Source organism: Panulirus ornatus, chromosome 8 (genome assembly GCF_036320965.1).
Source record: "Panulirus ornatus isolate Po-2019 chromosome 8, ASM3632096v1, whole genome shotgun sequence".
NCBI classification, from domain to species: Eukaryota; Metazoa; Arthropoda; class Malacostraca; order Decapoda; family Palinuridae; genus Panulirus; species Panulirus ornatus.
The window spans coordinates 7,673,950-7,698,765 of NC_092231.1; the positions used below are offsets into that span (position 1 = coordinate 7,673,950).

Genomic DNA, 24,816 nt, shown 5'->3' on the forward strand with positions numbered 1-24,816 from the left:
CGAGAGAGAACGCTGCTTGTGTTGTGGAACCGATCCAATTTCATAATTACGGTACTACACTCGTCATTTAGGTTGACATTATGTGTTTCACATGATGATATATAGAGGAAATAATGAAGTTTATTTTTAGCTGAATTTTATAGTGAATTTTTCCTTCGGCAAAAGAGGAAATAGGAAAGATATCAAGCGTGTACAAGTGAAGGGTACCATCCTGTCCATGGAACATTACTGTGTGGGATTATTGAACCCCTGGTGATATATGCCTCTGAATTTTATTTTATTTCAGAAATACTCATGCACTCATGTAGACGTTGAAGATTATTAAAAAGTATCTAACATAGCACAGTATATATTGCTTTTGACAGTTAAATTCTCGCATTTCTGTTAAAATGCGAGACATGTTACCAAGGAAGATATTAGATATTAATAATCAGAAGGAAGTGATTATTTACTGAGTCACTAGTGAAATGAGTCACATACTTTTATATTTTTCTCATTAGTTTTTGGAAGATTTTATTTATGTAGGGATCAGGTAACTTTTAATCACCAGACATGGTTGACAGTAGAAGAATTTGTCTGCCTGTGGCACCAACTTTTCTTTTGACTTGAGTTCACTCCGATTTTTAGATAAGCTCAATTGTTGTAAATGATATCGTGTTCACACCCGAACCTTTTTAACCACTAAAGTTTAAGTTTAGGGGCACCACAAAAGTACCATGTGGATTTGAATGTTTTTCGCTGGACACCTTATATATACTTAGTAAGAATGGTGTAGACATGCAACCTGGTTTGTAGAATTAAATATTTTCCTTATGAAATTTGATGAAATGGCTACAATGAAGGTTTTCATAATGATCACTGAATACCAGAAATATTCAGAAAGTTATGATCTGTTGATATAAACATAATTTTCATATCCTGACTGGGTGCCCTACAGTATTATAGATGTATCTCAGTAACTCTACTGTGATCCTCTTGAGTTTTGGTGGTATTCAACGGTACTCAAATTTTAGGGAGTTTAGTTGTGTACAGGAACAACATTAGTTGTGATTAGTGTGAACATATTTAGAAATATGTTGCACTAAAATTAGTGTGAAGGAAAGTGACTGGCTGGTGTGAAGATGTTAAAGTATTTATGTAATATTGAAAACTCTAGTTTTACTCAGTACATACTGTTATTTCATACATACTTTTATTCATTATACATAAAAATTATTCATGGTTAGTAACTGAATATATTTAGAAATATTACATCTTTGCTACATATGAGTGTGAAGAAATCAAGTGGTTGGCACATATGTGGAGGATATTGGATGTGTTTCTTTTGAAAATTTTCTACTTTTGCATGTATCATCTATTGCCAAAGTCCTCCATTATCCTGGGATTTCATATAAAGAGAAAATTAGTGTTAATTATTACATAATATCTTACACAAGCATGAATTTACTGGCAGCACTTCTTTCATGATTATGCTAGATAGCTCATGGGATTACATATAGAGAAGATTTGTGTTAATTGTTGCACAATATCTTACATGAACATGAATTTACTGGCAGCACTTCTTTCAGGATTGTGCTAGATAGCACATGTTTTTTTTTTATCTATTTTATTTATTTTCTGTGAAGTCACGATGCAGATATCATCTTCTGGTGGATGCCTGTGCACTTTTAATAATGGTTGTGTGATTACTTAGAATAGCAGAATTTTTTGCTGTATCTGCTCAGCAGTGGAAGAGACCTAATTAGGTTTGATACTGGTATATTAAGTCAATTGTAAGTTTAACCTGAAGCAGGTAAAGTCAGCACCAGAATTATTTTTCGCTACTGTTTTCTTGGAGTACAGTAATTGATGTAGATCACCCTTTAAGGTTTAAGCAAATTAGAATAAAATCAAAAATAAAAGTGAAATGACAACAGGTAGTATAAACAGGAAAAATTGTAGAAGAGAAGCTTGGTAAATTAGGAATAAGGGAAAACATTAGACAGTGAAATCAGGAAATGGTAATGCCAGAAGGGTGAATTAGAGCTTGAGAGTGTATGCTGCACTGTGAGCTGCTAGAAGAGAGCCACTGGTGGCATTAAAGGCAGTCTTTTGATTTGCTTCAAATTGTTGCATGACTTTGGCCACATTTGGTTTGAATAATTTTATATCCTTGTTGAGGTGAAAAGTCATTCAGTGGATGCTACACTATCATACATCAAGATGTAGGTGTGTTTATAAGACTGTTAACATATTGGCATTTTAATAACATAGTATACAGAATTTTATTGATGCTGATATTATCCTTGAAAAAAGAAAAGTGTACACAGTAACGCAGTAATCTTTGTTGTCCAAACTGCTGTCAAATGGTGCTTTTGTTAAAATATGATAACTGCTTAGGTAATTTTACAAGATAAACCTCAGGATTTTATTATAGTTGGGTAGTTCCATATATCTTCTGCTGTGTTTTTTATCTTTCAGTTGTTTTTGACAATGATTATAAATTTTTAGAATGTAGGTTAGTTTTTTGATGTACTATACATTGCTTTTAGACTGAATTAATTTCAGAATCACACATGATGCACCTTAATTTGTACAACACTGATATCATGATAAGGTCTGAGGTTTGCTGATGATTAAGAAAATTCTAAATGCTGGACTGTCATGCTCTTAAAACAAGTTACAGATATTTGTTACTGAAAGCATTACACTGTTGAGGAAAAAGGACTTGATTTCCATATGTTTTGCAGTTACTATGTAATACTGTTTCATGATGGATGAAACTACTGTAAGAGATTTTTGATATAATAGAGTGTCAGAGAAACTGATATATTACGATGTGTTTTGATCAGAATCTTGCTCTGGTGTAAATGCCAGTAAGAGCTGCAATGATCTTGATATCAGATATACCTAAGGTATAATGATATCACATTGACATGTTAATGTGTTTACCTAGTTTATTAAATTCAAATATTCTCTTACAAACTTAGTTAGTATTATCCCCCTTGGTTTTACAGGTAGCAGGTATGGTGTTTTACCTTGTTGGTCTGGGGCTGGGTGACCCTCGGGATGTGACTGTACGAGGGCTGGAAGTTATCAAGAAGTGTGAACGGGTTTATTTGGAGGCATACACATCAGTTATAAGTGGTGGAAAGGAAGGATTGGTACGTTATGAGTTGTTTCATATTAGCTTGAATTATTAGAATATAATGCGATTGGATTAAACAGAGTGGTGTTCTGAAAACAAGCTTAATATTGTAGCTAAATTGAAATGATCTTTGTGTTCATTTTTGATTACTTTTGTGTCTATTGTAGGATTGTTCACACATTAAAGGATGTGAACACCCTGATTTCCTACAATTTTGTCTCGTACTTCAGTTTTTCTTTTACTCATAACTTCTTTTCCTTTGTATATTGGATGCACTATGTTTGATTTTAGTTAACAACAAATGCATTCAGAATCTGTAGCAAACCTAGCAAACATTTGATTACTGTGCTGTTCTATTTGCATCAGAAACTCAACAACCATGCTCAAAATGTATGTTGAAGTATGCATATAGGCTTGGTATTACTTGTATGCAACAGTGTGCAGCTACTTGAAATATATGAAACAAAAATACATTTCGTAAAAGTGAAGGCAAGTAGGTATGAAAAAAATGTAAGTTCAGATAAGTTTTAAACAATATTACACCTGTAGTTATTTGAGTAAAATGTTAACTTTAGCAACATGGTAAATATAACCTATGGAAATGAATGATAATCATATCAGTGGAATTATTCATTTTTCCAGAATACTTAGGAATAAAACAGTGTTTACTCATGGTTGATTACGTATGAGCAAAGTTAGAAGGGCAATGATGCCAAGAGAAAATTTTAGGTAAGAATAAGGAATATAGACCTTAGAAACCTAACATATCAACCAAATAAGTAGAGTATGAGATGAAGATTCCGTTGATGAGGTGGATACCTTCCCTCATAACAGAAATTAAAGATATTTCATAGCTTTGCTATTTTTGTGGTATACCAATTCTTATATTGCATCTTTTTTCATACTGTAATACTTAATCCATTAAGGATGGATCAGATTATAGCTGTTATTTTGCTTGCTCCTGTTACACAGATTTGCAAACATCTTTCTCATCAACAGGAAACAGTTCATTGAGTCATGAGGTTCTCATGACAATGTGAAATGCCAAATTGTATGATATGTTAGTGATTACAATCCTTAGTTTTAAGATTTTTATTTTTGTTGCTTGTATGTTATACTAATTGATGCCATATTGTGTTTGCATGAATGAAGGCATGGAGAATATTAGCATAGTAACTTGCCCCTTTCCATCCCTCTTGATAGTGCATATGAATATGGAGGTGTATGAAGCAGTTTACTCATAAATTCCAAATGTAGGGCCATGTAGGGCCTTCACTCAGTACAATTATCAAACATTAGAAGTGTTTGTGTATAGTCATCATTTTACTTTGGAGAGAAGATTTAACATCCTCATTTAGACTTGGGGTACTTTTCTTACCTGAGTTATGAGCTTGCTAGTGGAATTTCAAGACTTTAGTCAGTGACTGTACCATGTTAGAGGGCATATGGAGAAGATTTGGCGTTTGCTTTTATATTTTTAGCTGTGGCAACCATCTTAATAGAATATGAATCAATAAACAGAATGAATAGATAACATAATAGTTGTCAAATTATCCCATTACAAATTTCAGGAAAAGTTTTATGGTCGTCAAGTAATTTTAGCAGATCGAGAGCAAGTAGAGCAGGCATCAGATGACTTGTTTGTGGGTGCAGGGTCAGTTGATGTAGCCCTTCTTGTTGTTGGAGATCCTCTTGGGGCTACCACGCACACTGACCTTATGCTTCGTGCACACCAGTTAGGCATTCCGTTTGAGGTAAGGCCTAAATGTTTTTTTGAATTTGTACCAGAATCATGCCACATACATGGTAATGATAATGATTGCACATCTATCCTCTGTCCTGCCTCCTTCTGGTGAACTTGTGCCCTCTTAATGTATTTCCCTTGTGCATTGTCTTCTACATTCTCTTCCAGATGTAAGTGGGTAAGGGGTATGGACTAGATAGCATAACTCCTTGTATAATAAAGAAGTGTCTGTGAGCTAGGTCTAATCTTTCCTCATCTACTTTGTCTTTGTGTAAATAAAATCCTAAATCTTTCTTTCTCATTGGAAATATGCCTTTGTTCAATCCATCCCTAAGAAAGAAAACTGTTCTAACCCCTTCTAACTATTGCCCCATTAATCTTGCTAATGCTTTGTATGCTGTCTTTGAAGCTCTCCATAAGTTATTATTTATACATATTGAATCTTTTTCCCTTTCTTTAGATCATCATTATGGCATTTGTGGTGAAAGGATTACTGGTACTCTTCTGTCCTATGAGACCCACTTCAGGTTCTCATCTTTCTGGGATTTTGTTAGATCTTTTTTCATGGCCCTCAGCATCTCCACAGTGTTTGCCTTTTTATTTTCACCCCATTGGAGGCTCCACTCATGGACAAAAGTCTACATTAGGGTGTGCCTTAGTTGAAATATGAATAGGTTAGTGATGGGGGAAATGAAGGGACAAAGAAAAGTATTTACAAATTCAGTATGAAGTGAAAAATCTGTCTTTTCAGAAGTGCCATTAGTTATTGGGAAAGACATGGGAGGTTAGAGAGTCCCAAATCTTCGAAGTATAGGGAAAGAACAGCTATCAAAATGGCCCACCCATGAGTTGTTAACAGCAGCTTATTATTCACTTGATATAGCAGCTTGCTGAGTATTGAATGGTCCAGCTTATGATGGGGCACAAAAGCAGCCAGCTCATAGGAGCAAAATCCAAAGAAATGCCTGTAGAAGAGGAAAAGTGAACCAACATTTTGGCGTAGGACAAGTGGGTTACGTTTTGAAATTAGCGTGAGAGAATTGATAAGTCGTACTGCTTTTGCTCAACTCTGTCAAGTAAGATTTAGAGGTAGAACCACCCTAGAGATTAGAGCAGTACTCCATACAAGGGAAGATCAGTCCTTTGTATAATTGGAGCAACTGTTTGGAGAACAAGAAATTTTGATGCTTAAACAGGACTGCCAGTTTCATAGAGGCAAACTTAGCTTTTTTCATAATGTGAGGTTTCCAAGATAGTCTAGATGTTACAGGTGTACCAAATATGGTTATTGAGTCAAAAGGTGGATTTATAGATCTGTCAAAGGAAATAGGAAAGTTTTGGGGAATTTTAGATAGAGATGGGCTGAAATTGGGTCTTGGACTTATTTAACTTAATCAAATTTCATATACCCCAATGAAATATCCTGTTTAAGTTTGAATTTATTGAGGATGTGTTGAGATAAGATGCATATTGAGTGAGAGAAGAGGGAGCAGATTTGAAGGATGTGGAGGAATGCAGTGTTGAGTAATCAGCATACGAATGCATTTCATTTTCTGAAAAAAGAAATGAAAGAGTTTCCCCTTCTCTATTTTGCTTGTATCTGTAATGTATATTTCTTATTCATTTGTTTCATTGTTGTGGTTGTTGATGAAGCAACTTGTTCGTAACCAGTCAGCAGTAGTGTCCCTTAGGGTTTTGTCCTATTTCCCAATCTCTTTCTTCTCTGCATGATCATTTTTTTCTTCACTCTAATCCCACTCGCTTTAATGCCAACTCATTTCACTCCTATCCTCAAACCAATGCTTTTTCTTTTTCTTGCATTAAACATATATGTTCTCTTCAACCTGTTCAGAGTCTTAGAATGAGGAGCATTAACTTGGGTAAATTCAGCTGTACAAAATGTCTATTTAAAACATTTATTTCAAACTGTTGAATTTCAAAGCAATAAAGTACTTCCATGCAGTACCTTTAACATGTTAGGTATATTCATATTCTGCATAATATTTGGAAACTTCACAAACAAACATATGAGAAACCTTCTGCCTTATTAACATTCCTGCCAACACCTTTCACCTTCTGTCCCCTTCTGTCTGCTGTGAAATTGTTTCTCTTTCTCATTACAGGTATTATTTTGGCCATTTTTCTCATCTCAGAACTGGGATATGTTTGAATGTATGTTTAATTTTTATATGGTTTTCATTTTGATATCCAGGACATAGTGCTTGAAGAGTGATACAAATTTGTTTACTTATAAAGACTGGTTTCCAGAGTGATTATAGGCTCCTGTCTGTGTTGTACCAGTATTGAAGTTGAATGTGTATATCTAAGGAATGTAAGACTTGTGGAGACATATAGGGGGTTGAAGTTCATTATTTTCAAGTCATGCCAGTACAGTATTTAAAAATGCAAGTCATCTGAGCTTGCAGTTGATGGAAGGCTAGTTAGAAGGTAATTACAGTGTATGACTAATAGTTTGATAGTATCCTTGCTGTCATTATCAAGATAAGTTAAAGACTAATGTCTCTGCTACTCTTTGCAAGTATAGAAAGAAGTCTTAATTTGACTTTAAAACTTTTTTAATATAATTGTTTAAATATCATAATGATTTTTCAGGTATTGAGTAATGCTTCCATTATGAATGCAGTAGGTTGCTCTGGACTGCAGCTGTATCACTTTGGAGAAACTGTATCTATTCCATTTTGGCAAGATGGTTGGGAACCAGTTAGTTTCTGTGATAAGATTAATCGAAACCTGCGAAAGAAACTGCACACCCTCTGCTTATTAGGTATGTAAATAATTATATTTTTATTTATCTATTTTGCTTCATCGCTGTCTTCCGTGTTAGTAAGGTAGTGCAAGGAAACAGACGAAAGAATGGCCCAACCCACCCACATACACATGTATATACATACACGTCCACACACGCAAATATACATACTATACAACCTATACATCTCAATGTATACATATATATACACACACACACATATACATACACATGTACATAATTCATACTGTCTGCCTTTATTTATTTCCATCTCCACCTCGCCACACATGGAATAACAACCCCCTCCCCCCTCATGTGTGCGTGGAAAAGACAACAAAGGCCCCATTTGTTCACATTTAGTCTCTTGCTGTCATGTAATAATGCACCGAAACCACATCCAGGCCCCACAAAACTTTCCATGGTTTACCCCAGATGCTTCACATGCCCTGGTTCAATCCATTGACAGCATATCGACCGTATACCACATTGTTCCAGTTCACTCTGTTCCTTGCATGCCTTTCACCCTACTGCATGTTCAAGCCCTGATCGCTCAAAATCTTTTTCGCTCCATCCTTCCACCTCCAGTTTGGTCTCTCACTTCTCCTCGTTCCCTCCACCTCTGACACTTATATCCTCTTTGTCAATCTTTCCTCACTCATTCTCTCCATGAGACCAAACCAGTTCAAAACACCCTCTTCTGCTCTCTCAACCATGCTCTTTTTATTACCGCACATCTCTCTTACCCTTTCATTACTTACTCGATCAAACCACCTCACACCATATATTTTCCTCAAACATCTCATTTCCAACATCCACCCTCCATACACACATATACATACATATATTTTTTTCACATTATTCGCCATTTCCTGTGTTAGCAAGATAATGTAAAGAACAGAAAATTAAAGAATGAGAGGGAAGGATTTCCAGCCCCACTCCCTCTCCTTTTAGTTGCCTTCTACGACACGCAGGGAGTATGTGGGAAGTATTCTTTCTCCCCTATCCCCAGGGATATACATATACATACATATACATATGAACATATACATACATACATGGTGAGCATGTATGAAAAATAATTACTAATTGTTTTTGGTTACATAGATAATTTATCTTTAGCGTGAAAGTGCTAAAATAGGTGAAGTATTTCATTCCTGAGATATATCCCTATATTGTTGAAGAATCTGAAGAAAGTGTGTGACATAAGACCTGATTTTTTTTTTCAGATATTAAAGTGAAAGAACAGAGTTTAGAAAATCTTTTGAGGGGAAGGAAAATTTTTGATCCACCACGTTACATGCCTGTCCATCAAGCAGCCCAACAGCTCTTGACTGTTCTCCAGAGACATAATGCAAGCCAGCCAGACAGTAGTAGGGGTCCAGAGGTCAACAGTGAGTGGCTTTTGACAGAGGACACACAGTGTGTGGGCATTGCAAGAGTTGGGACAAGTTCACAACAGATTAAGAGGGGAAAGCTGAAAGGTAGGAAAGTAACGTTGATTTACAATTACACATTCCTAATGTAAATTTATACTGATGACACTGCATTTCCATATGTATTTCAAATCTGCCTTATCTTTTCTTGATAAATCTGTCTCATCACAGATTCTCTTTAAGCCCTCATTTGAATAGATATCTCATTTGTATAGATCATCCTGGTTGAATTTATTGCCTTTAAAACCAGGTTTCTTCCTCTGTCTTAATCTAGAACTTCTCACATTTTCTTCATGCCACAGTAAATTCTGTATTCGTTGAACATATTTAGCAGTATCATCTGATATGTTGTAGGCATCCCAGATGACACAAAATGGCTAAGTCTGCCTCAAAGAAACTGAGCATCTCATTCAGGTGCTCGAAAATCCTCTTCTGAACAGTTGTTCTGATTATACAAAGCATATATCCTTATATGGAATGTTCCTCATGCATCTGGGACAATTTTGGTTGAACGTAGTTTATAAAGAATGTCAGTAATAAGTGTTCCTTGAATTATGTACATAAATATACTTTATTTATTTTCTTTTCATTTCATTTCCATACACATTCACCATTTCCTGCATTAGCGAGGTAGCGTTAAGAACAGAGGACTGAGCCTTACAGGAATATCCTCACTTGGCCTCCTTCTCTGTTCCTTCTGTAGGAAAATTAAAAAATTGGGAGGTGATGATATCCAGCTCCCCACTCCCTTCCCTTTTAGTCGCCTTTTATGACATGCTGGGAATACATGGAAAGTATTCTTTTTCCCCTATTCCCAGGGATAACATTATTTATGTAATATTATTATTTCAATAAATGAGTATTTATTTTTCTTTGCAGTCTGGTTAATGCAAAAATTATTTGCAGTGCCACGTGGGATATTTACTGTTATTGACCAATTGAGATGAAAAAATAAGAGTGAAGGATGTGGAAACATTGTCTGAGTTATTAGAAGTTGCTTCCTTACTCACTGTCTTGAGTACCATATTTGGGATTTTTAAATGCCCAAGACTGTATGTGGCACACTCACAGACAACTGCTGGAGGCATTCAGTGCTTGTTTGACATGTCAGGAGTTAGTTGCTAACAACTATCGTATGATTATATTGTAAGTTTGCTAACCTTTCTATTGATATTTTGTAGGGTATTCCTAAAATACATGGTCTGATTTGAGAGTTAGTTGGTCATGCAAGATGTAAATATCTCTTTCCTGTTAGAAATGGGTTTCTTTGTAAAACATATATTTTCTTAGATACATATACCTTTTTGTGGCACACCTTATTCTGTTTTTCATCATTATTTCATTACAGAACTAGCAGAATCTAACCTTGGTGAACCACTTCATTCTTTAATTGTATGTGGGGAATGTCACCCCATGGAAGAGGAAGCCCTAACTAAGCTGGCAGTATATTTTAATGGACAGCAAAATGATTCCCAAAACTGTATCAGCAAACGAGGTGTTTTTCACATAGTTGGCCTTGGTCTTGGTCAGCCAGGTTAGTTATGAAAGTACTTTTTAGTTGCTAATTCTTGATAAATCTTGACACATTTGTCTGTTGTTTGATAAAGTTACCGTATTTTCTTTTGCGTTGATAGTATAGCCAACCTTAGGAAAGTTATTCCTAACAAGAGTTGGCCAGTGAGCATGGGAGATGAGAGCCCCACTTTCACTAAGAATTATGTAGCATTATCCCATACTATTTTGTTGCAAAGACCCTCTTCTGTCCCTAAGGTGATGCCATGAGTTCATATTGAAATGCACAGGAACAAACACAACTTCACTTTTTGCTCTATGATTACATGAGTATCTAGCCTCATTGCATACATTTTATTTTCCTTTATGACCTTCATCAGACTAGCTCTGTGGACAGGATTTATATTCTTTTGTTATTTCATTTTTGTGTTGGATGTGTATGGGAAGAATATTTGCTTCAGTTAGGGTGTTATACATGTGAGGGACCCACTTGCTTTAGGGTTTTTTATAAGTTGTGAAATTTGTCTTATGTTCCTGTTGGTTTCATGCAGTAATGCAACAGATGGTTTTTGTGATTTTTTTCTTTTTTACCTTTAGTATCATTCTTAGACTGTTATTATGATGTACATAGTTTCTCACTTTTAATGGTGCAGCTGACATCGAGCTCAGTTGTAGTACCAGCTAGTGATGGCAGAGAGAATTAACCCGCTGTTTGGCGATCCCTTACTAGTCAGTTATTACGATTTTTTATTCTTGTTTGGCAAGCATAACTACATAAGCTACATTTCATTTCTCATGTGCACTTGCTTGTACATTACATATACTGAAAAAGGAAAAGTACAGAAAGTGTTAGCATTTATATGTGGGGGGGGGGGGGATGCTGAGGGAGATACCGAACTTAAGCCCTTGTTAGCTTTTAATTCATAAAATCCCAGGGTTATGTAAAGTCTGCTTTGCCTGTGATCTGCCAATGTTGCTGAATCAGACAATTCGGGGTTGACAAGCCTGGTGCCTCTCTATCTCTTCCATGTGGGCCTTATTCCACCCAGTCTCACTCCCCCACCACTTCAGGCCATCTATTCCTCATTTTCTATGAAATTTTCATCAACATTTTGAGTCATATAGATCTGACAGCATTATTTCTTTAAATGCATGGCAGATGGGAGGCATCTTGCTGTATTAGTTTGTTTTTCCTCCATTTTCTCTGTTATTTTTATGAATGTCTGAAGAATTATTAGTTTATGATGTAGGTAACAACTTACTGAAGAGAATTATTACATGAGATACATTTTACTCTATTATTTAATGAGTTTATTTTGAGCAATTTGTTATGGTTACTAGCTTTCTCATGCCTGCTTGCATTATGCACTGGAGTTCACTAGTTATAGAGCCTCTATTGCCGCAGCCACCCCCTTGAGGGTGTTCCAATTGGAACAGACATTAGAGATATAGATAGATAGCAATTATAACTGTTCTAGCTCTTGATGGCTGCTTGATCTCTAACACCCATTTTCTTAAATATGTTTGTGAAGATCTAAATAGTTGTTAGTTCATGATTTAGGTAAAAACCCAGTGGATGGAGGGTCTTATTTTGGTGCATTATGCATAACAGCTAGCAGGTGAAAGTGTGCAATTGAGGCCGTTCTTCATCCATTCCTGGTGTTACCTTGTAATTGTATGAAATGAAAAAATAAGAAGAATATTACCGAGTATCAGTTGAATGTTTTGTTGCTAGTTGTAGCATCCCTGGGATCATAAGCATTCCTTCATTTAATCGGCATTTGATCTCTGCCACCCATTTTTTCAGCTGTTTTCTGAATATATGAATTATTATTAGTCCATGATATGGGTTAAAACCTATAGAAGAGCAGCGTTTAGAAAATATATAAGAAATGCAGTTTAATGTATTGTGTACCAGTTATTGAACATATTCCTTTGGATGCTGGCTTTACTGGGCTTGCTAATATTTCTATGCTTGATAGTTTTTTGATCTCTACAACACATAATTTTCATTTTTTTGTGAATATACAAATAAGTTCCAGTACTACCGGACTCTGCCTGCTGGAGGTTACACCATGCATAAAAAGTTACCTTTAGCATAGTTGCATCTTTGGGAGTACAGTCTTGTTAAAGATCTTACATCAAAGGAAATTACTTTTCCATGCCACTGTAAATTGTGAATCCTTGGGCTGCAGGACTCTTTAGACATAAAAACTCATTAACCAATAACTTGTAATCATCCAAAGAACAGTTTCTATTCTTTGGATGATTACTAGTAATTGGTTATTCCTTGGATGATTACTAGTAATTGGTTAATGAGTTAGGTAATAGCCTACTGAAGAGAACTGTGTAAAAAATCAATAGAAAATACAGTTTACCATAAGCTTTCTTGTGCTCATTAGCATTTCTGCATTAGATGGCAGTTTGATTTCTATCACCTTTTTTCTGTGTCTATTTTGTGAATTTCTAGGTGATTGTTTTTTGAAAACTTAGGTAACAAAGTACTAAAGAAAGGCGCCTATCTCCAACTCTTGCATCAAGATTTAGTGCATTTTCTGATTAGATGTAACATGTGCCTACATTTAGTATATTTGAATGGTTGTTATTTGGTTTGATTTAACATATTCTTCCAAGATGAAAGCGTTAAATATTGTCTGAAATAAATTATTAGAGAATTTGGTTTCGTGTTCATAAGCTGCTTCATATGTGTATTCGATGTTTTAAAGGTAGATACAGAAAGGTTTTGCTCAGGAATGTAACACAGCTTATAATTATAACTTTCATTGGATTGATTTATGACAACCTGACTTGCAACAGGATTTCTAGGACCTAACCCTCATTATAAATCAGGAAATAGTGATCCCACTTTTCATTTCACCAAAGTTAAGTAAGCAGTCTGGCACTGTAATAGTTATCGAGACGGTTTATGTCCCATGAACTAGTAACCAAGAGAATTGTAAATATCGATCTCAGGGTAAATGGTACATTCAAGCATTCCAAGGCTATGGAAACGGGAGAAAAATATTTGTAGTTTATGGAAAATGCAAGATGAAGAGAAGAATATACTTGCATGCACACTATAAAAATACTAAGTAGCAACTTAGTTGCAAGGTTTCTAACATCACAGACAGTTAAAGGGTCCTGCAGCTGGAAAATATTCTTAGTAAAACCTACTAGTGCAGATGGTTGTGGACAAAACCATGCCAAGAAGCTGAATCAAATAAAGGATGCACCACATGGAGATGTAACACATATTACAAGGAAGCACTAATTTTCAAAATCAGTATATTTGCATTGGTAGGAGTGCTAGAAAATGCACAGTATTACTAGTACTAATGAGCTTGGAAAGAGTACAGTTAATACAGTTAAATTGTAGGACATAGATATCAGCTTGCATAAAATCATAAAATTTTTGACCTCCACAACCACTTCTGTTTGACAGTTTTGACCTGCTTGGCTCACTTACTAACTAAACTTTCTAACTTGATCAGAATGAAGAACAACCACTTGACTTAAAGCAGAATGATTGTTATTAGAAGAAATCAGTTACTTAAGGTTTATGACTTTTAACTGAGGATAATAATACCTGTTACGGGTATCTTGTTTTTTGGAAGGGACAGAATGTGTGTTTACCCACAGAAGTGTAGGATAATGCTGCATACTGGTAATTCTCAGAGAGTGGAGGTGTCTCATCTTCCTTGCTCACTTGTCTCCTTTGTAGGAAGAAAAACTTTTCAAGTTCAGAACCTGTCCTTTCATAGAGAAGAAATGTATTCCTTGCTTATATATTTGAATGATAGATATTTTATATTTGATCTTACATCTTCAAATGTTTTTGTATTACCAGGTGATGTGACAGTGAAAGGTCTTGATGTCATCAGAAAGTCTTCACGGATTTTCCTTGAGGGTTACACATCTCTCATGACTGGTGGTGTTGAGGCCATGGAAGCACAGTATGGCAGGGAAATTTTTGTGGCAGATAGAGAATTAGTAGAGCAGAAATCAGAGGAGATTCTACAGTATACTAGAGATGGAGACGTTGCATTCTTGGTCATTGGGGATCCGTTTAGTGCAACTACTCACACAGATCTGATTGTTCGTGCCTTAGATGAAAATATTCCTGTTAATATTATTCACAATGCATCTATTTTGAATGCTGTAGGCTGTTGTGGGCTCCAGTTATATTCTTTTGGGGAAGCAGTGTCCATACCTTTCTGGCAAGATGGATGGCACCCAGACAGTTACTATGACAAAATTTGCAGTAACATGGAGAATGGCTGGCATACCTTGTGCTTACTAGACATTAAGGTAAAGGAACAAAGTGTGGAAAACTTAGTTAAAGGTCGTAAGATATATGAACCCCCAAGATTCATGACTGCAGCACAGGCTGCTACACAGATATTAGAAATCATAAAAAATAGAGCAGCGCAAGGGAGGCCAACCCCTGTAACTCCAGATCAGTTGGTAATCGGAATGGCAAGGGTTGGCACAAACACTCAGCAGTTGAAAGCTTGTACATTGGAAGAGATGGTTGAGGTCAACCTCGGTGACCCCTTACATTCATTAGTGGTAGTTGGAGAAACACACCCTATAGAAGATGAGTTTATCGACATGTACAGGTCATAGAAACTGCCTTTTATGTATGTTCAAATGTAAAGATTATTGTACTGAAAGAATTAGCCTCTAATTCTCATGTAAATCTAGCATGTGTACAGGATCAATAAACTACTGTACTAGGTTTCTTGGACAGGGAATGGAGCTACTCTGTCTGTGACCAGAGCATGGATTCTATATATTGCCCTTATTCAGAATTTGTGTGCTATTCATGCTCAGGGAATGAGGGAGTAATTTGTGCCATTGTTTAGGGTGATAGGCATGAAGCTTCATTGTGACCTATGTTTAAGTCAAAAAGCTACTTCTCTTTGCCTAGATGTGAAGCCTGTCTTATGCATGGGTGCAGGTTAGAATTTTCTGTTAGTTCAAGGACATGAAGCCTCTTTCATCACTTGTTGGAGTTTGAGGGATGTATGTTAGGCACTCGTATTCAATAAAAGCAGCTTAGCCTTGACATAAAAAGTCCAACTACCTTAACAGAGTATCTCTGACTTACAGTCAGCTGTTATTCATAGGTTAGTCAGTCATAAGAGAAGAGATTAAGCAGTTAGGGGTTTTTGAGTTCCTGGCTTACACTCTGGCATATTACCTGATGTTTATTCACAGGAACCAGATTAAGTGAACATAACCACTCAGAATGCCCACGGGGATGATTTAGGTTAGTGTGCAACTTTTATGCAATCCATGTTCACTGCAGAACTCATTGGTACTCAGGCTGCACTTAGATTAATTGAGCAGTTTGCAAAATGGAAATGTATACAATCCACTCCAGTTTCCAGTGTGCATTTGAAGTCATTTTACTATAATCCAATCAGAAAGACCAAGATTGGATCATAAGAATCCTTTCACAGCATAAGATTAGAATTCTCATGGTGACATAGACATGATGGTATCAGCAGTGACGAAATATCAGATGCTTTGGCTAAAGTATCCGTATCAAGCAATCTGTACATGAGGATTATATCTTACAATGATTTTATAAGGAAAATGAATAATTATGTTAGATGTATGTATGTATGCTCCGATCAGAAATCCTAAGATTGGATTATAAGAATCCACTCATAAATAGGAGTAGAATTCTGTTGGTATCATGGACATGCTGGTATAAACCATAAGGATATAGCAGATGCTTAGGCTAAAGCACCTATATTTATGTTTTACAGTGATTTTCTGAGGAAAATGAATAATTGTGTTAGATGTATGTGGCATGCAAGATGGAACTTGGAATCTTAAAAGGATAAAGAAAGGTGTTGAAGTACAGCATCCCTCCTTCTCCAAGAATCACCATTATGAGACAGGTCTTCATATACCATGGATAGTTCATGCAGTTGTAAACTGAGGTTTGCTCATACAGTTTTGACCCATGATCACTAAATGAAGAGGAGACCTGCCCCAATGTATGCTACGTGCAACTGCAGTGTTACTGTTGAACATTTACTTATGAATATCTGGAATATAGGAGCCTCAGAGTCATAAATGAGTTGTAAGATAACAATGGAGGGAATTTGAGTATTGGAGAAATTTTAAACAGTAATTTGAATGTAAGCAGACTGATGAATTTTTTGAAGGAAGCCAAAAATTGATTATAAACAGTTTTAAGGTTTTAGATATCTTTCATGGGAGGCCAAAACATGTAATTGTAACTAGTTCAAAGTTTTTAGATATCTTTTTTGTATTGAAAAACACTGATCAATCATTAGGTTCTAGTGCTTTACAAATTCGACATAATTAGTTGGTTATCTCAAGCCCATGTGATTATTTTCTGAGCCATCAGCCAAATACTACACCAGTTGTAGTTGGCTTATCAGGACTAGATATGTACAGCTGACCCAAACGTTTTGATTATCTTTCATATAAATCTAAAAACCGTACCTTCACATGATGTAGCTAGACTGTGACACCATACTGACAGCAGACATCTGGCTTTTGCTTTAATAAGTAAACACTTCATATGTGTAGGGTATTCTTCTGCCAAAAATATCTCTAAAGGGAAATCAACTTCCTTAGGGACAATTAGATATACATTTTTAAGGCCAGTAAACAGATTTTTTGAAAACTGTTGACATTAATCAAGTAAACACCTCCCTAGGAATGTACTTTAGAACTAATGAATAATGTCAAGTCCTCACTATTTGGCCAATCATCCATCTTCAACACTTTGTGTCCAGAGGCTGGGTGTACATACCCCTGACCTTGCTTTTGTTGCAGGAATGGTGTTGCCTTTTAGTCCATAATCTCAATGTCTGACATTTCTTTGATGGAGGATAAGGGAGAAAGGGCTTTGGCATGCATTGAAGGTGGTGATAATGGTGTAAGCCACAGCAGCAACAGTGATAAAAAACATGGTGTTGGAGCTTATTGCTGTTGTGTTTGTGGTAGTGGCAGTTGTGGTGGCTTGGGCAGACTTAGAGAAGCTGGCGATTGTAGGTTGTCTGTAGATTATTGCTTCAGTTGATATAGCTACATAAAGGTAAGCTAGGAATTTATCTATGCATCTCTAAGCTTAAGCCTGTGTTCCAGACATGCACCTGCCTCTGTAGCAAACTCTGGGCTTCACTTACTTTCCTCAATATTTCACCCAACTGTATAACTGTAAGCTGCTGAGGAGCTTTTGTGACTTTCTATTCATCTTCCTCTTCTACCATTGCTGAACCTTACTTAGTGAGAGTGATGAGGTAGCTGTTGACCAGTTATACCTTAACAATATTGAGAAAAGCTGGAAAGACATTAAAGAGAAAGTGCTATACAGCGTTTGGTGCTCTGACTTACCAAATGTGATGCACAACTTCTCATGCTTTCCCTATACACAGGATGAAGTGTGCAAGATCATTCACACTAGGTGGAGTGTGTGTGAAAATAGGTTGCTGACAATGATACATAAGACGTTGTAGAACATCTATAAGTCTCAAACTGTTGGTTCATTTTCTCCCGTATTGGCCTCCAACATGTATATTCGCTTTCTTTTCCTATGAAGTGCTTGACCTGAGTGATAAAATTTTGGCCCATAGTCTGTTAAACAGTGTGAAGTTGTTTCTTCGTGAGTCCATGCTTAAGAGAATGTGGGTCAAGCACATTTGGTCTTTTTTGGCAGGAGAGTCTTACAAATACCTGTGCTGGTATTTGTTTGGTGTCTTATGTATTTTCAAAAATGATTACTTGTAAATTATAAGTACTGTCATATTGTATTATATACAAACTTGTCATGCATTTTACTGTGTTGTCTGTGTCTGTGGTCTTCCATGCTCATGCAAGTATGTGATCGCTATTTTTGGTGCTTTATCCTGAATGTTTCAAGCACACCAGCAGATGAATTGAAGGAAGACAGTATGTACTGCAGTCCTGAGGCAGCCCAATCTTATGACAGGGTTGCTGAGCCTTTACCTTAGAATAATTTTCAAACCACTCAATGGTCAGTTGATTAGTGATCCAAGCTCATATATAATATCTGTAATTCATAGGCAACACTCATGCCTGTCACTCTCCTCCATTTCCTTCATGCCAGACACTGAACGTTCACCTACTGCAGCAGATTTGTTTCTTCGAAAGTGGTAACAGAAGGATTGGGTCTCATCTGTATTGTTAATCATAAATCTGTTCTGGAGTGAGGTTTCATTTTTCAGTAATTGAAAACTTACCAATATACTTTTCCATGGCCTGTTTGTCAGCTGAGAGTTTCTCGTATAGCTTTTTGCATGTGACTTAAAATCGCATTCATTTGGCTGTAAAGTCACATGACTCATTTATTTGTAATTCCTAATGCTATTTCACTTTTTCACATAAAAGTGGCCCAGGGATAGGCACACCTTCATTGTGCTATTGTATAAACCACTTACACACAAGCCTACTATGGTTGGATGATCTAGCCTCATACATTGATTTGTGATTAGGTTTTCACTTTCAGTGCAGGCTTTGAGGGTTTTTTTTCATACTGCCACTTGATATTTTATATTGTATAAAGTACACTAACTCTTGTAACATACTGATGCCTGGTCATCTTACTTTTGTAAGATTCCCACATTTTTGGCATAATATTAACTCCACTGCTTTGACTTTGCAATATGACACTCAACACTATCACATGAATGTTTTTTAGATGTCATTTTAAGGGCAGAATGTATTAGAATAACCATATGCAAGAAAAGCACAGAGCTATACTGCCATGCATTCAGAGAGAGCACAATGATCAAGTAGTTGTGTGGGTTATGCTGGCTCATGGTAAACACAGCAGCCAGGTATGCTGCAGGTTAGTGGTAAACGTTAAGTTGCTGAACCATGGCTTTTGGAAAACTGCAAATTTTAGAAGCTTGAGTTTTTATTATTTTTTCTGTAGTATAAGTTTATAGTTGTTCTTTGTGTTTTGTCTCATTATTTGAATATCATGATTGTGAGAAGTAAGGTTTGCAGTTTGGAGGTTATGAGATGTAATTCAGTTCATAACTATTGATGATATATTCAGAGTGATATCCTACCTCCTTTCTAGTTATGGTGTACAAGTTTGTTATGAAATTATTCATTGGTGCAGTTATTATTCATTAAGGCAAAATTGCTTTGATTTTTTACTTGAGATTTGAAACACGACATTACTGTCCTTTTAACTGTTCATGGTAAATGCATCTTGGAAACCTTTTCAGGCAGAAGCCAAACTTTCAAAACAAAGTGAGAATGAATTCATGTTTTCAATTATTGAGTTGCCCAGAGCTCTATATTGAAGAGTTTGAAAATATCAGTTGAACTGTAAGAAACAAGAATACCAGAGCTTAATGACAAATGTTACTTGTATTACTTGGCATCTCATGAAGCTTTAGACTCCTTACCCATTGCTTTTCAGATTTGACCTATTCACAGACCTGCTTAACGGCATAATTATTATGGAAGACAACTATTTTGGAGCTTGAAAGTCAGATGCATGATAGACTATGACATTAGTGGAATGTGAGATTGAGAATTTTCATGTGAAAGAACTGTAATGGAAAGGCTGTGGAGGGTAAAACAGTTTTGAATGAACTTGCATTTCATGTATAATTTCAGTATTCTTTGGCTTCTTTTCATTACTGAGTCAGCATAAGATTTGTTAACTTTGTCACAGAGTAGTATTCATTTTCAGTGCTCTGTTGAAGCTTCACTTGGTTTTCAGTATGTATCTGATTCATACCATGCTGAATGTTGTTTGGCTATTGAAACTAGTTTGACTATCAGAACTGTTAAGAGGAGTTTATGGACTAGAATTTGACCTCTTCTTTGCAAAAATTTAGATTGACATTTGTTCATTAACTTGGTTAACAGCTAGAGAAGCTTTGACTGGTTTTCTGTTGCCTCTTAAGATATCCAGCTAATTTGTTGTACCATTAGTAACCATTCATCTCCTGGAAGGCAAGGAAAAAAATTGTGCTATCCTCAGTACTCCTGCCCTTATTTGAAATTTTAACTGTTTGATATCACCACTTACCCCTAGATGTCATGGACATTCTCCCACCATTGCTGGAAAAGATCACATGCCAGTCATCCTTACATATCATCATAAAAGGTGCACACTGCGCACGCTACTACAAGAGCATATGAAGTACTGTGGGATGCTGAAAGAGCTTGAGCTTTGGACTTTAGAAAAAAGAAGAGTAGTTTCGGTGAGGAAGATTCAGAATGATGAATTAGGAGGATTTCCTGGGAATGTGGTAAGAAAGATATCTTTCAAATAAGCTTGAAAGGTTATTCATTATAGTAATAGGAGAAAGAAGCATGCGTGGATTGGCTACAGAAACACTGAAAAGAAGATTAAACTTCTTGCTGATGAACCTCACATTTAAAACTAAATAAAGGAGTAGCAGCCAAGAGAAGCAGTCTTATCCATATATCATCACTAGCTCCATTCCCAGTCCAAGTATTGGATCAAGTATATACAGTTTCTGAAGTGTCACTAATACATATCCTGAACCCATAAGCCAGGTAGAGAGGAAGTTAGTTTGGCAAAATAGGCTTTTATCTATCTATGATTCTCTCATGTTAGTCAGGGTTGGTTGAATGATAGTACCACAATGGTACTGACAGACTGAATGTCTTTTACAGATGAAAGGACATGAAGATGCACTTATAAGCCACCTGGACATACTGGAAAGATATGTGGGCTTGATAATGCAAAGTTGAATCTTATCAAAGGCTTTAGTTGTGGACTGATGTCCTCATTTGGGTAAGGCAATGAAAAATAAACTTTAAAAGTGAAAATATTCAGTTTTTGATTGCACAAAACTGTCTGGAGAATTGAGCTGTTTAAGTTTGAAGAGGTTGAATTCAAGGACTTGGACTTTGTGTTATGAAGGTCTTTGAGAGAAATTTAATGTTTGAATTGAATGATTATGAGGATTCTTTAGTTCTCAAAGTATTAATGGAATTGTATGGTAATTGATGAATACAGATGATAGTGTATTTACATGTCATAAGATCCTGTGCTTCATATGTCTTGTTTGACAATAGCTTATTTACTTGTAAGATATTTTTTTCATACCTCCTTTTGATTCTAGTGTAGACTGATGTAACCAGGGAATGGTTAGAGGGAGTTTCCATGTGAAATAGAAGGATTAGCCGAATGTATATTTTTTTCTTCAAGAAAAGCATCCAAGTGCCATTATGAAAGTTAGCAAGGTTAATGTCAATATAGTTTATAATCTATTTAAGTTCAGAAAGAATGCTATTTAACTGGTCAAAGTGCTTATATGGTTGGATCTTATACCTAAGTAATGAAATGCCTTTCAAGAGTCCACTAATTTGTTTAAGCTTTAGTAAGAACAGACTGTAATGATTCTTCAAAATGATTAGAATGATGTATTTTAGAATAACAGTAAAATTAGTATGTCTTGAAAGGCTAGACAGTATTTTGATCCATCATGATAATGTATGCATTGCACAAGAATTTATTGACTCCAGCTTTATTGCAGTGAATTAAGCTGTAGCTTGACCTGATACATTTTCAACTTTTTCTTAGACATGAAGGTCTTTATTACTGTAAAAATTTTGATATTATGAGGTTAGAAAACTTCTTCAAGGTGGTTCTTAAGCAGCAGCTTAAAGTACAGCCAACACACTTTCTGTGTATTGTAATGATGTTTTATTCATCAGTGCAAAAAATAGATTTCTGTTGATTGGAAGTACCTTTTTCAGCTTCTTGAATTAAAATACATTATAGACATTTTGATAAATCAGGTTGATTAAATGATTTCATGCATCAGGAGTATGCTAGCCTGTAGAATATGTCATCCTGCTTAATATGTAGTGTTTGCCTTCCAGAAAGTAATATTGATTTTATTGATGCCAAACAATTTTCCATATTGGATTATCAGTACATTAGAATGTTTGGTAATATTTTGATTAGATGTAGCTTATTTAAAGATTTTATTATATTTACTGTTAGTTGAACATGTCCCCTATCACACAGAATTCAGTTATTTGTTTCTTCCCATTTCATAAGTGCATGTATATTATGTTACTTTTGTTCATTTGTATGATTCCTAGAATTAGAATATTTCATTGTTTATTTATTAGACATGAGAGTACTTAGATTCAATGGCAAAGGTGGATAATGTATTCATACACTTGGTAATACATATCTTCTAGACTCCACTTTCCATTCACAGCTACTGTCTGTTAGTTATGAAATTGATCAAGTTTGCTAAACTACTTATTTCATCACTGCTTGACTGATGCTTGAAGACTTTGCTTATGGATGTTCATATGTATGTACTGGAGTTTTTTTCCAAGAATTGCTCACTGGGGCATCCATTCATTTCATTTTGATGTAAACACTTTTTCAGTGTTTTATTACTGTAAAGTACATTGTGCATTGTATGATAAGCAAAAGTGGGATTATTGAGTTGTTACTCCTCTATTTTTTATTGTTATATTATTTGTTATTTTACTAAAAAAAAAAAGTCAATTTTACTAATTTATGATAAGCTTTGCCTTTCAAAAATGGTTGCTTGAGATGTATGTAATTGTAGTAGTTTGATAGTATTTTGTAAAAGACTCTAAATATAGAGATGTAGCATTTTTTTGGTTAAGACATTGTATGTAGCATATCCAGCCACAAGAAAATTTTTCTTGTGGAGTAACATTAAAGATCTGTATTAAGGTGCAGTACTAACAAAAGTTGTTATTTCATGAAGCTATTCCTTAGTCCTTTTGTCTGCTCTATGAAAGACTTTTGTGTGCAATAATCCTGTAGTGTTTTGTCAGTAGATAGGTCCACATGTTAACCTTTTCTTTATCTTTTTTTTATTGTTCCCTGTAATTCCTCTGAGATGAATGGTAGTTCATCTCAGTTGTGCTTGAATATACTTTTTGATTATTTACCCCATATCCCGTCTTTTGTATATCCTTATTTGCTCTCCTTTTTGGTATCATTTTATTGTAGGTAAATGGGATAGAGTTTATGATAGAATTCTTGGATTAAGGTTTTACATGTGATATTCAGTATCGCATTCCATAGATTATGTAAAGTGTGCATGTGTGAAATATATTTTTGAAAGAGGAATTAGTTAGAATGTAATTGAAAATTTATGTTTGGAGTTCAGGGAATATTTAAATGAATGTTTTTGAACATTTCATTGTAGGAAATTTCTCAAATTGAGAATGAAAGTCCATTTTGTAAATGTTTTATACATAACCTTCTCAAATGCAAAGAAATATATGGTTTAAAGAAAGGAATTTATTATTGTAGGTAACCTTTTTCCTTTTTTTTTATTTGGTCATGTCAAGTTGTCCTTTGTTATACTAATCACAGCACAATAAATCTTCTAGTCAGGATTTTGAGAATCACTTTTTCCAACTGGAATCTTAAGATGCTCCAGTTACTGCATATTTTTTGCATAATTTAATTACACATTTTTGATAGCTTTTAATTGTGTTGAATACAAGTGAAAAAAATAAATGTGCATTATTGTTAGTTACACTGCTTGTTCCATTTTCTGTTTGCCATGTTGAAGTAAATTTGGCACTGCTTGTTCCATTTTCTGTTTGCCATATTGAAATTGAATTGAATATCTATCAGTTTAGGTAACTTTTAATCACTTATCTTTACCCCTATTCAAATAGGATGGATCAGTACCATATAGCCTCTCAGTTTACTCATGTACATTCTCATCATGTGTCAAGAGTGCTGGAATGAAATAATATGCAAACATCAATTCTAACTGAAGCATTTTTTTTTTATTCTGTTTCCTTAATTCATCATATGAGATCAAAGTCTCTGTTCATACATCCACCTTCACCCACAAAATTATTCCTTTGCCAACCTCATGTGAATCCTTTCTCTGGTATACCCTTTCTCCATTTACCCTGTCATACTTCTTTTTATATCCTTAACCCATGTTTTAACTAGCACATACTTTGCATTACTATATTTTCTTGAAAGATGTTGATCCATTTGCCCTTCTAATGATTTTTAACTCGATATCGGTTTGTGTATACTGTTTATCCATATCTAAGTATATCATGTAAGTTATCATTTTCTACTGCTCTTACTTTTTATTCATCCTGATTATGGAAACTATAGTTTCACATCCATACATCAGAGTTGGCACAAGAATTCCATCAAGCAGGCTTCCTGTGCATCCTACATTAAATTCTTGCTATT

At 35.4% G+C, this 24,816-nt stretch overlaps 1 protein-coding gene across 1 annotated transcript; it reads left to right on the forward strand.

Annotated features, from left to right (window-relative positions):
* On the forward strand, positions 1-23,884 carry Dph5 (diphthine methyl ester synthase). Its single transcript, XM_071664079.1, has 7 exons — positions 1-51; positions 2,997-3,143; positions 4,699-4,881; positions 7,485-7,656; positions 8,865-9,119; positions 10,420-10,605; positions 14,431-23,884. Exons 2-7 carry the CDS (start codon positions 3,006-3,008, stop codon positions 15,207-15,209), a joined length of 1,713 nt encoding a protein of 570 aa, XP_071520180.1. The 5' UTR covers positions 1-51; positions 2,997-3,005; the 3' UTR covers positions 15,210-23,884.
* Positions 23,885-24,816: the final 932 nt, after the last annotated feature.